The 18,212-nt window shown below is 43.5% G+C and overlaps 1 protein-coding gene across 6 annotated transcripts in view; it reads left to right on the plus strand.

Annotated features, from left to right (window-relative positions):
• Positions 1-18,212, plus strand: part of AGAP1 (ArfGAP with GTPase domain, ankyrin repeat and PH domain 1) — a 484,860-nt gene that overhangs the window by 244,576 nt on the left and 222,072 nt on the right. For 4 of the 6 annotated variants that reach the window (XM_069733319.1, XM_069733320.1, XM_069733322.1 and 1 more), the window contains 3 exons: positions 7,065-7,123; positions 14,752-14,839; positions 16,141-16,152. In XM_069733319.1, the coding sequence (XP_069589420.1) occupies positions 7,065-7,123; positions 14,752-14,839; positions 16,141-16,152 (159 nt within the window). The remainder of the gene's footprint in view (positions 1-7,064; positions 7,124-14,751; positions 14,840-16,140; positions 16,153-18,212) is intronic. The other 2 variants (XM_069733321.1, XM_069733318.1) reach the window with 1 other exon arrangement.

Consider the following 18,212-nt stretch of genomic DNA (forward strand, 5'->3'; position numbering starts at 1 on the left):
AGCGGGCAAGAGATTGTATATAGGAAGTGATGGAGAGATTGGTGTCTGCATGGGGTGTTATTATGGTGCCACCCACGGAGAGGGAAATGTCAGATGTAGGGAGGTTAGTAGAAGGCTGAAGCAGAAGAAGTACAGTTTAGAAGAGGTTGAGTTTCAGGTAGAGGGCGGACATGATATTGGAGACTGCGGACAGACAGTTGCTGGCGTTCTGTAGTACAGCGGAGGTAAGGTCGGGGTGACGTGTATAGTTTTGTGTCATCGGCATAAAGATGGTACTGAAAGCCAAATCTGCTGATGTTCTGTCCAATTTGGGCCATGTAGAGAGAGAAGAGAAGGGGGCCAAGGACTGAGCCCTGAGGTACCCCGACAGTGAGAGGAAGAGGAGATGAAGTGGAACCAGCAAACAAAACACTGAAGGAGCGGTTAGAAAGATAGGATGATAACCTGGAGAGAACAGTGTCCTTAATGCCTAGTGATTGGATCATAGAAAGTAGGAGATGGTGGTCAACAGTGTCAAAAGCTGCAGAGAGGTCGAGACAAATGAGCAGAGAGTGGTCACCATTACACTTTGCTGTCAGAAGGTCATTGGTCACTTTGATGAGTGCAGTTTCTGTCGAATGTAGGGGGTGGAAGCCGGACTGTGAAGGGCCTAGGAGGGAGTGAGTGGAGAGGTAACGCGTAAGGCGGGAGTAGACCAGGCGCTCCAAGAGTTTAGAGATGAATGGGAGGTTAGAGACTGATCGGTAGTTACCGTATTTGTTATTTGAGGGTGAGGGGCGCTACTTAGTCCATGGTGCTTCTGAGAGTGTCATTGTAGTGGTATACAGCCAGATCAGGACAGGAAAAAGAGGAGATTGGGGACAGTGATGAGTGTAGGGAGTCTGAAAGTGTATGAGAGTTAATGGCGTGTAGATTTCTGAATGGAAGGGGTAGGAGTGTGCTGGGGTGGGCGAGGGATTGGGAGCGCGAAGGAGAGGTCAGAGAGGGGAAGCAGTGAGTTATCTAGGTGGGAGATTGAGCAGAGACGGGCGAAGGCCACCAGGTCAAGGGTGTTGCCATCTTTGTGTGTTTCAGAGGCCGAGAGAAGTGGTTAGTGATAGAAGCTGGGATGCAGATGTAAAAGTGGGGCTGTTGAAGGGGATGTTGAAGTCTCCCAGGATAAGGGTTGGGAGTTCTGAGGACATGTAGTGCGGCAGTCAGGCTGAGAAGTGGTCAAGGAACTGGATGGGTGAGCCTGGTGGCCGATATATGACCGCTACTCTGAGGGAGAGAGTACGGAAGAGCCTGATGTTGTGGACCTCAAAAGAAGGGAATGAGTGATGAAACTGGGGGGATGACCTGGAAGGTGCATTGTGGGGACAGGCGTAAGCCGACTCCACCACCAGGTCTGTTTGTGGGTCTTGGAGAATGGGAGAATTGTAAGCCACCATGGGAAATGGCAGCATGGGCTATGGTGTCAGAGTCCTGAATCCAGGTTTCAGTGAGGCCCAACAGATTCAGAGAGTTGTTCAGAAAGTAATTGTGCAGAAAAGGAAGTTTGTTACATACAGACTGTGGATTCCAGAGGGCACAATTAAAAGGAGGATGTGAAGGAATGCAAGTAATATTAATAAGATTAGTGTTGGTTTAATACAAGGTAGGATAGGGGTTGAGGTTGGGGGGTGGTGGACCAGGGTTGGGGGAGATCCCCCCCCTCCCCCCCTCGAAATCAGAAGGTGTAGCTTAGGAAATCTGAGGACAAGTGCCGGATACTTGATTGATGTCTTATAATTAGTCTACACTTACTGTTCAGTGCTGATCTATAAAGGTGTCTGAATCAAAGCCAATGTTTTTTTTCATCTTCCTTTAGCCTTTTCTGCTGTTTTCCATGATCTGAATGAATTGTCTGGCTTTAACCCTTCTAATGCTGTGTATCTGCCCTACATGCATGTTCCAGATATTAGTGGCTGTCAGCCTTGTATGAAGACTTCTCTTTTGTCTGCTGGGAGAAATGTTTTATGTAATTGATGTGTAGCGATGGGGAAGAGCTTCTTTCAGTCTTTGTTTTGGTGCATGAAAGCCATCGTAGCTGCTGTGGATTCCCTGTGTTCGCCCCATCTCCCTGGCACAGTGTGCTCATTGACTGCTGTGGACCCCTCCTCATCCTTTGCATGGCCGCACTGTTTCTATACTTTCTTCATTGGTAGGTTGGGGTCTGTATGAGAGATCTGAATATCTTACAGATTTTTTTTTTTTGGCTTCATTGTTATGTATTAAAACGTTGTTGTGGATGCTCAGCGAGCGCTCCAGGGGGATCATATCACAGCCATGTCTGGGGCAGAGTGTGCAGAGCAAGATTCAGAGCTGCCTGACCTGGGGGAGGGAGGCAAAAGCCAGTGATCTGCAGAAAACAGCCGAATCTGTGAAACCCCCTCCCCACCCTGCTCTTTGAACATAGGATGAGATTATTCCCTGCTTTCATTGCCATCAGTAAATGTAGTAATGCCAGTGATCAAAAAGAACACGAAACAAAATGAAAGACACATGGATACAAGGCTGAAACTTAGTTTCCTATGAAGTTGTTCTGACACCTGCCCCAATTCCTCTAGTTTTTCTTATAGATGAATCTGTACAGTTTTCCATTAACACACAATAATATAACTGTCATCATTATCTGGAAAATGGTCTGAGAGAGCTGTTTATATGCAGATATATTTTTACTGCGGTCACAATAGGTATAATTCTTCCAAATTGAAGAAGTAGGAATCCTATAATGGTGACATTCATCTGATAATCTAGAAATATTTAATAATTCAGAATAAATTTTCAACACAAAACTGCATAGTGATCTTCAGGGCAGGTGCAGACGAGTGGACGGTATTTGGAGTCCGAGTGCGATCCAACAATGCAGTGCAATTACTCCTTAACCTATAGCTGCCAATTCCTTGTGCGTTTGGTTGTGTCATCGATTTTTGGTTTTGTTCCCAAATCCGTGCCCCCACTCTAGAAATGCCCTCCTTGAAACAAATGCACAAAATTGTGACCTTGCGTTTGGAGGCAGTGTTTCTCCTCGTGTCGGCACCTTGTCCCTGTGATGGTGTAGTCAGTACAGATGTAGAACTTGCAGAGTTATGAAAGCGTCAGCAGTGTTTTGTTTAGTTTGTTGCCGAGTTAGATAATGGGAGAAGCCAGAAAGGAGACTGACGTGAATCTGGACTGGCTGGAGGTATTGCAGTAGTCTATGGCTGCTCCAGCTGTGGATTTGGGTCCTGACAGATATTGCGTTATTCATGTTTTCCAAGTGGGTGTGAGTGAGATGACTAAAGTGTGAGGGGGGTATTTCTTCTATCCCTGCACTTTGGCCAGGGGTGATCATCTGCTAGTTATTCTGCCAGCATCCCATCACATCAGGTTACTGCCTGCTCTGCTACCCTAGTCTGCCCTGTTAATGCCGCTGCGGGAATGAGAAGTTTCCTGAAATTACGGAGTTAAATGTGCATCAATAAAGCCTTTGGTCTCACATCTCCTGCTTAATATTCTGCATAACTTAGCATTCACCTTGATGTTCATAATTAGAGAAATAGTCTTCCCTACGGCTTCTGAGCTATTGCATATTTTCATACGTACCACTTATGGGTCGGCGTTATTTTACCATAATCCTGTTTGAAAAAGTGGAGCAAAGGACGGGCATGAAGTGGAAGAAATGCACCCATTGCCCCCCTTTCCATGTAGCTGGAGGGAATTTATACATTTGATATTGCAAAGAATGTTCATACTGATGTTGTACAAGTACGACTGTCTGTACCACGGTCTTGTGTCTGCGTTATCCTCTCGTAATGGGGTATTGTTGCATTTGTCCTAGTTCCTATATATCTCTCTTCAATCTGTCATGATTGGGTATTGATAGTGTATATGCGCCTGTCATGTATGTTTGTACGGTATGTTTGTATGTATTTGCTACTTACTACTGTGTTCTCTTCTAATGGGGTAATGATGATGTAAATGTACGACTGTCTATATCACGGTCTTGGGTCTGCGTTCTCCTCTCCCAATGGAGTATTGTTGTATTTGTGCGACTGTCTATACAGCTTTCTTCAATTTGTCCTAATGGGGTATTGATATTGTGCGTATGTACAGTTGTGCTCAAAAGTTTTCATACCCCAGCATAATATTTTGCTTTCTTGACCTTTTTTCAGAGAATTTGAATGATAACATCAAACCTTTTTCTCCACTCATGGTTAGTGGTTGGATCAAGCCAATTTATTGTCAAACTACTGTGTTTTCATAATGACAACCCAAAACATTGAAATGACCCTGATCAAAAGTTCACATACCCTGGTGATTTTTGGCCTGTTAACATGCGCCAAAGTTGACACGAATGGGTTTGAATGACTACTAAAGGTAACATCCTCACCTGTGACCTGTTTGCTTGTAATCAGTTTGTGTGCATAAAAGCTGAGTGAGTTTCTGGGATCCAGGCAGACTCTTGCATCTTTCATCCAGCCACTGATGTTTATGAACTTGTGGGTTATGGGGAAAGCAAGAGAATTGTCTGAGGGAAAAGGTAGTTGAACTGTATAAAACAGGAAAGGGATACAATAAGATATCCAAGGAATTGATAATGCCAGTCAGGAGCGTTCAAACTGTGATTAAGAAATGGAAAATCAGGGACTCTGTAAAAACAAAACCACAGTCACGTAGACAAAAAAAATGTTGTCCACAACTGCCAGGAAAATTTTTTCGGGATGCAAAGAAAAACCCACAAAATACATCAGCTGAAAATACAAGACTCTCTGAAAACTAGTGGTGTGACTGTTTCAAGATGCACAATAAGGAGGCACTTCAAGAAAAATGTGCTGCAGAAGAAAGCCATTACTGCTCAAATGCCACAAAGTATCTTTCCTAAAATGCACAAAACACAGACAAGCCTCAAAACTTCTGGAAAAAGCTAAATTGGACTTATGAGACCAAATTTGAACTTTTTGGCCGCAACCGTAAACATTACATTTGGAGAAAGGTCAACAAGGCTTATGATGAAAGGAACACCATTCCTACTGTAAAGCATGGAGGTGGATCGCTGATGTTTTGGGGATGTGTGAGCTACAAAGGCACAGGAAGCTTGGTCAGAGTTGAACGGAAAATGAATCCAGCACATTATCGGCAAATACTAGAGGCAAATTTGCACTCATCAGCCCGGATGCTGCGCATGGGACGTAATTGGACGTTTCAACATGACAACGATCCAAAACACAAGGCCAAGTCGACCTGTCATTGGCTACAGCAGAACAAAGTGAAGGTTCTGGAGTGGCCATCTCAGTCTCCTGACCTCAATATCATTGAGCTACTCTGGGGAGATCTCAAGCGCGCAGTTCATTCTAGACAGCCCAGGAATTTAAAGGAACTGGAGGCTTTTTGCCAAGAAGAGTGGGCAGCTTTACCATCTGAGAAAATAAAGAACCTCACCCACAACTACCACAAAAGACTTAAAGCTGTCATTGATGCTAGAGGGGGCAATACACGGTATTAAGAAATGGTTATGTGAACTTTTGATCAGGGTCATTTGGATGTTTTGGGTTGTCATGATTTAAAATGAGAAAACAGTAGTTTGACAACAAATGGCTTCACCCAACCACTAACCATGAGTGGAGAATAAGTTTTGTTATCATTCATATTCTCTGAAAAAAGGTCAAGAAAGCAAAAATTCTGCCGGCGTATGTAAGCTTTTGAGCACAACTGTATATATGTACTACTATGTTCTCTCCTTATGGGGTATTGATATTGTACATGTACGGCTGTCTATACCACTGTTTGCTACATTTATTTGTGTCCTTCTCTACTAATGGGTTATTTATTGTGCTTCCCCAATTCCCAAAAAGTTGAGATTCGTAAGAAATAAAGAAAACGAATGCAGTGATTTGGAAATCTGTAGCCATATTTTATTCTCAACAGAACATAGAACACATCAGAAGATAAAAGTAAAAAAAAATTCCTTTAGAATTTGTGACAGGAGCACATCTCAAAAAGTTGGGACAGGACAATTCTAAAATTCTTTATAGAAGCAATGATTTCCATAAAGAAGAGAAGGACCGTCCATTTTGGCACAGTCCAGGAGCCTGAATATCTGATTATATGGGGCTGTATTGGTGCTTATGGCACGAGCAGTTTACAGATGAAAACCACGTTCAGTGCTGAGGTTTTAGAACAATATATGGTCATATTCAGATATCTCTTTCAGGGAAGACCACATACTGCATCCATCACCGCAGCACGGCTTCACAGAAGAAGGTTTCGGTTGATGAACCGGCCGTCTGCAGTCCTGACCTATCTCCAATAGAAAACATTATGAAACAAAAATCCAGCACAGTCCCCGGACTGTAGAGCTTCAAGAGTCCTACATCAGACAAGAAAGGGGCAACATTCCCCTCAGAAAGCTCCAGCAATTGTTCTCTCCACTTCCTACAAGTCTACAGACTTTTGGTGGGGGGGGAAAAAATAGGGAATGCTACACAATGGTAGACATGGCCCTGTCAAGACTTTTCTGAGATGTCGCTGCCATTAATTTCTAAATTAATCTAATTTTTTCAAAAGAAATGGACAAATGTCTAAAGTTCAGTTTCTGATCTATGTTTTATGCTGTTTGGTAATAAAATATGTTGGTAAGAAATGTCCAAATCATTCTGGTTTTCTTTCCATTTTACGCAGCGTCAGTCTTGCAGCTGCGCTACAGTGATCTGTGTTCTCCTAATGGGGAATTATTATTTTGTGTGACTCTGTTCGGCTGTCTTGTATCTGTCTGTCCATCCTATGGATCATTGATATTGTATACAATAAAGGAAATATAGACCAGCGGATAAAATAATTCCAAGTCCGTATTCATGAACTACTTCTCACTGACTGCAATCATTGACGCGTTTCGGGAACCTCCTTATTCAGACATTTCTTCTATTGCTTGCAGGGATGTATGTGCAGTAGAGTGATCCGAATACTATATTTTCACTGATATTGTCTATACCGTGGTCTTGTGTTTGCGTTATAGTGAACTGTGTTCTCTTTTCCTAATGGGTTATTGGTATTCTATTTTGCAGATGCCTTTGTAAATAGTCAGGAATGGACACTAAGCCGAGCTGTGCCGGAGCTCAAAGTGGTAAGTACCAAATTTGATATAGTTTGTATAACGTGTCCTCATCAGCGGTGATACACATCAAGCGCATGGCAGCAGAACCTAAGGACATCAGTAGGATCAGCCATCCAGCTAAAAGTATTTCCTAGTGGTTCCACAACAGTGGATGCTGGGGAAATAGAGGGATTAGGTATTTTTGTAAACAAGGTGACCAGTTCTTTGTTCCTGTTGTTGATGAGCCACTGACATTGGAGTCTTGTAGGGGCTTTTGTTCCTCTCTAATAACATAAACATTTGGCTGAGCATGTATGCTTATGGGGAAGTTGGAGGAGATGCTTTAAAGGGTTTTTCTCATCTTTGCAAGTATTGTAGATGACCAAGTACAGCACTTTGCTCTCTCCGGCAGCCCCTAAGACAATGAATAGCGCATCGGACCTCATGCCTGACCACTACTATGTTCCGATAGGGAATCCCAGAGCCCTGTTCTCAGGTTGGGTGGGAGTTCCAACTGTGGGACCTCGAGGATCACCTGTTCTTAACCTCTTGAAGAGAAGCAGTAAGTAGAATCAACCCTCCTTAGGCTTCTTTCACATTTACGAGGCCGTCACGAAGCGTCGGCGCGACGTACCGATGGAAGTGTGTGCGTTCACATTTCCGCCAGACTGCAGGGTGAGGAAAGATCGTGAGAGCGATATTGCTAGGCATGCGCAGTCTGAAACACTGGATGCGACGTACAGAAAAACGTTCTCTTGAACGTTTTTCTGTGACGACGGTCTGCGAAAACCGGGCGCAACCAGTGCACGACGGACACAACGTGTGGCCATACATCGTGATCCGTCGGCAATACAAGTCTGTGGGAAAATGCAGGATCCTGCAGTTTCAAAAATCGACGTCTTGCGACGGTAGCAGAAAGACGGAAATGTGAAAAGTAGCCTAAGCCGTCTATAGGGGCATGTAGCTCATAGGAAGCTGAATAAAATGATAAGTTGATATTTATAATTTGATGTCTTATTCCAGAGAAATCCATTTTTTTCCCCTTTCTATAATTTCTGAGCCTAATTAAACCAAAAGTCTCCCATGATCCAAATGACGTGGTTACTAATTGGCAATTACATAAAGCCAATAAATATTATTGAAAGAAAATCTATTTTTCTCTGTGGCCGTTATTATGGCCTCAGCAAGGACCTGGCACCATGTCTGACAATGAGTGGCGTACCACCAATGACGGCAATCCGCACAGCTGCTATGGGGTCTGTGAGCGCCGACACCGGGCCCATTATCTCACATTCGACACCGGGCCCATTATCTCACATTCGACACCGGGCCCATTATCTCACATTCGACACCGGGCCCATTATCTCACATTCGACACCGGGCCCATTATCTCACATTCGACACCGGGCCCATTATCTCATATTCGACACCGGGCCCATTATCTCACATTCGACACCGGGCCCATTATCTCACATTCGACACCGGGCCCATTATCTCACATTCGACACCGGGCCCATTATCTCACATTCGACACCGGGCCCATTATCTCACATTCGACACCGGGCCCATTATCTCACATTCGACACCGGGCCCATTATCTCACATTCGACACCGGGCCCATTATCTCACATTCGACACCGGGCCCATTATCTCACATTCGACATCCTGCCGATTCCGATGAAAGAAATGATGGAGGGAGCATCAGCTGACGATCCCTCCTCCATCATTCTTCCTCTGACTTCTCAGTGCAGTGGGCGCGATGACGTCACTATATAGGAAAACGAGGAGGAGAAGCAAGTATTGTATTTTTTTTTGTAGATTGTGGTGGCCAGGAAAACGTTCTTCCCAATTATTATTGGCCAGTGTAAGTGCACCCCGAGACATTCTGGGACTCATCTGCTCAGAAATTATCTCCCAGGACAATAAAGGGATCAGGCAATTGACTTTTATCCTTCTTTCCCGCCACGTCATATGCAGGACGTTCCACGCAGAAGCATTAGATGATCGGGTGCTACCACCTAAAAAAAAAAAAGAAATTGTCCAGTCTTTAGGGGGGTTGAAAGATGCATTCAGGACAGTGGCCCGTGTATGCTAAAAATTCTTCCAGTGCAGTTGAAAGCTTCTGGGCCGGCCGGGTACAGTGCAGTGCGGGTGAAGTTGGCCCAGGATTTCGGTGCACTTGTAAATGGAGTGTTTTACAGTATTTCTGGGAGCATTAATCTTTATGAATTGCCTCACTTATGATATAATAAAACACACATATACCTATAATGGGCCAGGCCTGAGCTCTCTGCTGTGTGGTGCCATAATTGTCAGCCCGCTTTCTGGAGACCCCATCTGTAAAGAATTACATCTGCTCTAGCACAGTGGTTATTTCATTACATTGGGAAGCTGGAGAGAATTATCCCCGATTCCTGAGCCAATCACCTAATCCAGGAGCCAGGAAAAAAAAAGGCATTCATGTGTATCTGTGGAAAGTATGGCGAGATAGCTGTAGTTCCCAGGCTCGGGAGAGGATTTATGTGACTGTCCAAGCAATCACTGAGAATATGGACAGCATATAGTGAGGGATTTCAGTAACTCTTTAGTGCAGAGGTCTGCAATTTATGGCCCTCTAGTGTCATGGGAGGTGGTGTGTGTTTTTTTTTTTTTTTACAGCATCCAGACAGCCAGTGGTTCCTGGACTGTTAAGACCATGTGCACATGTTGAGGATTTACAGAAGAGAAAACGCTTCATGAAATATGCTCATTTTTACATACACTTTTGCTTGTGTTTTTCGGATTCATTTCGGGTCAAAAAACAAAGGAAAAGAGTTGGCAGATTGGGGAAAAAAAAGGCTAAATTGTTCAAACCCACAAGGAAAAATAAGCACCGTGTGCCTGAGATTTCAGAAATCTTTCAACTGAACAAGCTACAATTGTGTAGACTACAGAATGCTGCTTACTGTAAGGCTAAGTTCACACTAGGTGTTTTTGCAGCGTTTTTTAAACAAATTTTCAGCAGTGTTTTGTATTATCAGCATGGTCTGAGATTTCAGAAATTTTATGCACACAGTTTTTTTGGGGTTTTTTGTCATTAGGATTTTGTGCTTTGCATGTTTTTTTTGCAGAATGGAACATGTCACTTCTTTTTCAGCATTTTTTTCAGTGTTTTTCACCCATTGAAATATTTGTGTGGTGAAAAAATGCTGAAAAATCGTCCCCAAAACGCAGGCATTTTGCTGCGTTTTTGTGCCACAACTAGTGCCCACAATCTGATTCTATAGAATAAGACTTTTTTTTTTTTTTTTTTTAACAGTAAACTTATCAGCATGCACAATAGACAAATCTAGCATGCCAGAATCACAGCAAAAAGCAGGGAAAACCTAGTGTGAATTTACCCTAAAGGTACCATTACACTAAACGACTTACCAACGATCACGACCAGCGATACGACCTGGCCGTGATCGTCGGTAAGTCGCTGTGTGGTCGCTGGGGAGCTGTCACACAGACCGCTCTCTCCAGCGACCAACGATCAGGGGAACGACTTCGGCATCGTTGAAACTGTCTTCAACGATGCCGAAGTCCCCGGGTAACCAGGGTAAACATTTGGTTACTAAGCGCAGGGCCGCGCTTAGTAACCCGATATTTATCCTGGTTACCATTGTAAAAGTTAAAAAAAAAAAAAAAAAAAACAGTACATACTCCCATTCCGATGTCTGTCACGTCCCCCGCCGTCAGCTTCCCGCACTGACTGTGTCAGCGCCGACCGTAAAGCAGAGCACAGCGGTGACGTCTTCAGATAGCAGCCCAGTGGACACTATCACTGTTTCTTCCAAAGCAGATTAGTGAAAAACATTGGCCAAATTACAGCAATGCCACATTCATATTGTTTTTTTTTATGTTTTGGTGCCTTTACTCAATAAAAACAATTTTATAGAAAAATATATTTTTTTTTTTCCATCGCTCGATTCTATGAGCTATAACTTTTTTGTTTTTTTCCGCTGATGGAGCTGTATGGCGGATTGTTTTCAGTGATGCCAGTTTTGTTAACATTTGTCGTTTTGATCACTTTTTATTCCACTTTTTGTTCGGCAGTATGTTGAAAAGCATCATTATTTTTTTTTTTTAATTTTTTTTTTTTTTACAGCGTTCGCTAAACAGATTAACTAGTGGTTAAATAGAAATTTATCAGTACAAGATACATGTATACACACACTACGATTCCAAAGCTTAGGGTCACCCAGACAATTTTGTGTTTTCCATGAGAACTCATACTTTTATTAATCAAATTGGTTGCTAAATGAATTGATAATCTAGTCCAGACATTGACGACGGTTCTAAAAAAGTTTTTAATTTAAAAAAAAATTATTATGAAATAAGCTCCAATCAAGCGCTGTCCACGGGTTATGGCATGGTGTTGCAAAATAGAGTGATAGCCTTCCTTATTCAAAATCCCATTTACCTTGTACAAATCTCCCACTTTACCAGCACAAAAGCAACTCCACACCATCACATTACCTCCACCATGCTTGACAGATGGCGTCAGACACTCTTCCAGCATCTTTTCAGTTGTTCTTCGTCTCACAAATGTTCTTCTGTGTGATCCAAACACCTCAAACTTGGATTCGTCCGTCCATAACACTTTTTTCCAATCTTCCTCTGTCCGATGTCTGTGTTCTTTTGCCCATATTAATCTTTTCCTCTGATTGGCCAGTATCAGACATGGCTTTTTCTTTGCCACTCTGCCCTGAAGGCCGGCATCCCAGAGTCGCCTCTTCACTGTAGACGTTGACACTGGCGTTTTGCGTGCATTATTTAATGAAGCTGCCAGTTGAGGACCTGTGAGGCGTCGATTTCTCAAACTACAGACTCTAATGTACTTGTCTTGATGCTCAGTTGTGCAGCGGGGTCTCCCACCTCTCTCTCTGCTCTGGTTAGAGCCTGTTTGTGCTCTCCTCTGAAGGGAGTAGTACACACTGTTTTAGGAAATCTCCAGTTTCTTGGCAATTTCTCGCATGGAATAGCCTTCATTTCTAAGAACAAGAATAGACTGTCGAGTTTCTCATGAAAGGTCTTTTTTTTTCTGGCCATTTTGAGAGTTTAATGGAACCAACAAATGTAATGCTCCAGATTCTCAACTAGCTCAAAGGAAGGTCAGATTTATAGGTCCTCCAATCAGCCAAACTGTTTTCAGCTGTGCTAACATACTTGCACAAGGGTTTTCAAGGGTATTCTAAGCACCCATTAGCCTTGTTACACAGTTAGCAAACACAAAGTACCATACGAACGCTGAAATGATGGTTGGAAATAACCGTGCTTTTCTTTAAAAAAATAAGGAGATTTCTAAGTGACCCTAAACTTTGGAACGGTAGTGTGTGTGTAATAAATATATATATATATATATATATATATATATATATATATATATATATATATATATATATATATATATAATAATTTTGTTAAACCTGTTTATTTTGTTCTACTATGGGACTTTCCCTTTCAGCAGCCTGATCGCTGTTATACTCCATTGCAATGGATTAGAACCGTCAGTGCTGCACTCACACAAGTCCCTGAGACAGTGCTCTGTGCATGGTCTGAGGGACTTGCTGTAGCCTGGCGGATGCCGTCATGATGGGTCAGGGGTCACCATGGCAACAATCGGGCAGTATTTAGGGGGTTAAAGGTCCGGGAGCGGTGCTGTGATGGAAAATCAACTATAGGTATTCAGTACGTCTAAGGTCAGTAAGTACCAGCTGATTAAGAAGTACGGAGTACGACCAAGGTCGTGCAGGGGTTAAGGTGTAGCCATCGTTTTCATTATTATTTCATAAATCAATAGTACATATGAAAATCAGCAACTTTGTAATAGAACTTATCAGAGAACTCGGCTTCTTTCTCTTCCTGGATTGATTTTTCAATCTGAATTCCAGGGTGAAAGCTGTACAATGTGTGCTCATTGGAAACAGATTTCCCCATTACTGAGATAGAAGATGACAGCTGCTGCTTATAAAACTCTATGCAGAGGCAGGAGCTACAGGCTGCCCATTCATTCTGCTGCAATTTTTCTTGAAACTGTCACTCTATGGTTACAAAAAAAGCTAAAGCTTAACCGTTGTTTCAGGAGAACTTGCAGCAGAATGTCTTCCTCCAGCTCCTCCATAGAATATTAACACCATCGGTAATCTCCTATCTCTGTAATAAGGTAGATTTTACAGTATTTACCATTGAATTGATATTGTAAAATCTATTTGGAAAATAAAAAAAACGGATTTCTCTGAGATACATTGTAAAGTTGCTTATTTTCATGTGTACTATTGGTTTGTGATTTTTTTTTTTGATAAAAATTAAACCAACGGTTACACGATAAAGCTATATTTACACGTGGTGTTTTTCAGCTTTTTTGTATGCCAATTTTCAGCTATGTTTCACAGTACCAGCAAAGTTAATGAGATTTCAGAAATCTCATGCACACAGTTTTTTATTTTTCCTGACTGCTTTGTCATAAGAGCTTGGTTTTTGCACAATGCAGCTTGCAACTTCATTCAGCATTTTTTTCAGCGTTTTTCACCCATTAAAAGCAATGAGTAAGTACAAAAACTAAGCAAAAAACGCGATATCAGGTTTTGCTGCATTTTTTTTGTGCCAAAACCTGATAAAGTTGAATCAGATGTTTTTTTTTTTTCATGCACATGAAACAAATATATCCTGACAAAAACGCAGTAAAAACTAATCAAAACCTGCTTTTTGTAGGCAGCTAAAACTTGCCATAAAAACGCAGCAAAAACACAACGCGTCAACTTAGCCTAAGGGTAAATGTACATTACGCAACTAAGCACGATCGGTGTGTGAATTTTGAGCATTTACAGTAGCAGTTTTGCGACTGAAATTTTGCAAATATCACAAGGAGTAAAAAATTTCCGATTGGAAAATGACACATGGTGCTGATTTTGAAATTCACAGCATGTCCATACTTTTTGGGGAGTTTCACTTCAGAAAATGGGGGTGGGGTGGGGGAATACAAATTTGTGTACATTCATTTTAAGTCCACATTTTACATCAGTATTTATAAGCCAAAACCAGGAGCGGAGCCATCCTAGGGAACGTGTATAATAGAGACACGTCTCCACTTCTGTATTTTTCCTCACTCCTGCTTTTGGCTTACCAATACTGATGTAAAATACTGACCCCATACTGATAGTGTGCACGTGGCCTAAGGGAGATGCGTGTCATCCCCAAAGATTCACCACTCTTGTCTGTGCCTGGGTCTGGCTTTGCACCTCAGTGATTATTATTTGGTGGGAGACATCGTATGCCACAACTTTTAGTAGGAAGGTGAACTTTTTTCTGGTTCGGAGTTGTTTGACTATCCCACCTATAGTGCCGTAGTGAGTGTGGAGCGTCTCCATCGCTGACGCTGGTCACACACATAAGATAGCTGTTGTCTGAACACTTGATTGGCTGACGCCTTTCTTTCCGGACACCCCCATGTCATGCACGCGTGACTCAGCCGAGTGTGTACATGTTCTTGGTAGTATAAGTAGAAGGCGACTGAGCTGCTGTCAGACACCGATGGCCGCGGCTCGTCTTCCCGAGATCAAAAGGGTCTGAAATATTGTAGTGACGTCTGTCTTCTGATGAAAAGCTAATGTTCTTGTGAATGGTTGTTCTTTCAGGGCATTGTGGGAAATCTAGCAAGTGGAAAGTCTGCATTGGTTCACCGGTATCTCACGGGTACTTACGTGCAAGAGGAGTCCCCAGAAGGTGAGTGCGTGGCAATAATGCCTCCTGTTACGTTTCCTTTACACAAATATATATTTTTGGGGTTTTTTTTTTTTTGCATTTTTGCTTGTCAAAAACACCATGAATTTCAAGTGTTTCGTTTTTTTTTTTTTTGCAAGCATTTTTTTCAGTTCATTACATTTGTAACATGCTGTGAAGTCCTGCAAAGATGCCTGTGGGAAACATACCAGCAGGATCATCATAACCAGAGCTTGCTGCACATTTTTTAATGCCACAGACCTTAAAGAATAAGAGCAAACACCAGGAATTTGCTGTATGTGAAGGCAGCTTTAAAGCACCTCTCCTGCGTGTTTTTTTTTTAAATTTTAGCTCTGGAGTGGTGCCACTAACATCAGGTCCCTGCATCTAACTGGATATTTACCATCCGCCATCTTCAGCTCTCCCAGCGCCGCTCCGGTCCTGCGTCGCCATCTTGTGGCCGCATTTTTGACTGACTGGAAGACACAGGTAGCGGTCACAAGCTCTGTGTGATTCTGAGTGCCGCGTTCTGGCTGGAGACACTGGAGCGATCCAGCAGATCACAACCCGCAGAACACCGAGCGGTGCCGATAACCGATGGAGTCGGCGGCTGGGAAGTATAATACTAGGGGCAGGGAACATACATTAGTGGCAAAACTCCAGCTCGGAAATAAAATTAAAAAAAAAACCCACTGCAGAGGTGCTTTAATAAGTCTGTGTGTAAAAATAATGTTGTACAAAATAGAGACCTCCATTTCATTAGAGGCCTGCCATTATCCCCCAGCCCACACCGCCTCAGCACATGGCCCTTGACATTTCATTCTGTACATATGTGGCTATGATTACATGGCCAGCCAGAAGTAGTATAATGGTAATATTCATCTGGTAGATGGATGGAACCATAGAACAGCAGATTTCCCCTTCTGTGAGAGGAGATTTGGGGATGGCATTAGCAGCACAAACAATTGCAGGTCGGCCATGTCCTTGTGTTTGTGACGATCGAGGCGTTAACTCAGCATTTAGTAACTCCAGGCATCCTGGGGGTAATATATGATACAGGTTGTAGTCACTACAGGACTTGTGTGCAGCATGTTCACAGTTCACAAACTTACCACCATTCTGAGCAGATCACTTTTTAGCTATTTTTCGGCCTTTTCTCCCTGTAATACTTGGTTCCTTTTGTGTGAGGGACACGACGGAGACTTTAGGCCTCTGTGTCTTGTGTATTATGTGCAGCCTTGGCTGGTCTTTGACTGTCTAAGCTCCTTCTTTTCCTCACTGCTTGTCCCGTTGGTTCTTTACAGATATGGATGCAGGTAAATATTCGTTCCCTACGTGCTGAGGAGACAGCAAGGCGGCGGAGATATCTGACGTAGAGTTGACTCCTCCTTCTGTGTTTCTTCATCTCTTTCCGTTTCCTCCATCTCCTAGTTTGGGCTACCTCCATCCCACTCCCTAATTGGTGTCGCCTGATAGATTGTGTCATGTAGTTGCATTATTTGTCTAATGTTACATAGTGTCTTTGGGAATTGCTCCAAACGCCCCATATCTCGCCAGTGAAACACCCCAAACGCCCTGTATCTCACCAGTAATAAACTTTAAACACCCTGTATCTTGCCGGTGATGCACTCCAGTCCAGTAACTCGCTAGTGATGCACTCCAGTCCACTATCTCGCCAGTGATGCACTCCAGTCCAGTATCTCGCTAGTGATGCACTCCAGTCCAGTATCTCGCTAGTGATGCACTCCAGTCCAGTATCTCGCCAGTGATGCACTCCAGTCCAGTATCTCGCTAGTGATGCACTCCAGTCCAGTATCTCGCTGGTGATGCACTCCAGTCCAGTATCTCGCTGGTGATGCACTCCTGTCCTGTATCTCGCTAGTGATGCACTCCAGTCCAGTATCTCGCTAGTGATGCACTCCAGTCCAGTATCTCGCCAGTGATGCACTCCAGTCCAGTATCTCGCTAGTGATGCACTCCAGTCCAGTATCTCGCTGGTGATGCACTCCAGTCCAGTATCTCGCCGGTGATGCACTCCTGTCCTGTATCTCGCTAGTGATGCACTCCAGTCCAGTATCTCGCCAGTGATGCACTCCAGTCCAGTATCTCGCTAGTGATGCACTCCAGTCCAGTATCTCGCTGGTGATGCACTCCAGTCCAGTATCTCGCTGGTGATGCACTCCTGTCCTGTATCTCGCTAGTGATGCACTCCAGTCCAGTATCTCGCTGGTGATGCACTTGAAATGCCCCGTGTCTCGCCAACACACTGATCCACTTTATATCTTAGACAGAGGCTTTTTTTTTCTTCCATTCACTCCGTTATCTACTATTTTTGTTTCATTTACCCGTCCCCTTAGTTTCTACTTTTCGTGCTCTTAAAGATATTGTCCACTACTAAATTTGGTGCATATAGATTTGCATGTCCCAGTCCATCGGTCTCTGGACCGCCTCTTACCTGATGGCATCCGCAGCTCTTTTTTTACTAGTTAGCCGGCACAATGATGTCACTGCTGGCCAACTAATGAAAAGAAGAGCTGCAGATGTCAGATAAGAGGCAATTCTCCTGCTTCCATCCAGCAGCCACAGACCACTCTCATGGCCAATGATACGGACCACCTCTGACTTCTAGCTTTGGAAACTTTACAGAAGGTAGGGAGCATTTTTAAAGAAAGAAAGAGAACCCAGTACTAACCATCAAGCACTGCTGCCCCATGATCTCTGCCAGGAATGGAAGTGATCATTAGGTTGGCTCAGTGGATAGCAGCACTGTTGCTTTGCAGCACTGGGGTCCTGGGATCAAATCCCACCAAGGAGTTTTTATGTTCTCCTCATGTTTGCATGGGTTTCCTCTGGGTCCCCCGATTTCCTCCCACACTCCAAAGGCTGATGTGAGCCCCAGTGTAGACAGTGATGATGGCGTCTGTAAAGCGCTTTCTAAGCAAAGCGTAATAATAAACAAAAATGCGCTGAGCACCAGTGACATGACCCTGTACCCATCAGAGATCTCAGCGGGCGGGATGTTGGACTCCACCAGGACCGGAAGTGTTAGTGCTGTAGCGGGTGGGGATTCCAGTGATTAGTATTGGTTCTTTCATTCTCCTAAAATGCTCCCTAACCTCTGTAATATTTCCAGAAGTAGTGAACATCTCCGTGTAGGTGCCCATATACATGAGATCGCTGTCAGCCGCTGTCTCTCTTGACCCCATCCACACATGAACCGTTGATTTGACCAAGCGTTCATGTGTTTTCAGTAAGGAGAGAAATCCTCTGCTGGACAGCACTGACTGCAACTTATTTCCCCTGAGAGCAACAGGTTAGATTATAAGTGCCCGATCTTTCGCTCCTGTGCTTTCTCTTTCTTCCTTTTGTCGTTTGC

The sequence above is a fragment of the Ranitomeya imitator genome, chromosome 7, assembly GCF_032444005.1.
Source record: "Ranitomeya imitator isolate aRanImi1 chromosome 7, aRanImi1.pri, whole genome shotgun sequence".
Lineage (NCBI taxonomy): Eukaryota > Metazoa > Chordata > Amphibia > Anura > Dendrobatidae > Ranitomeya > Ranitomeya imitator.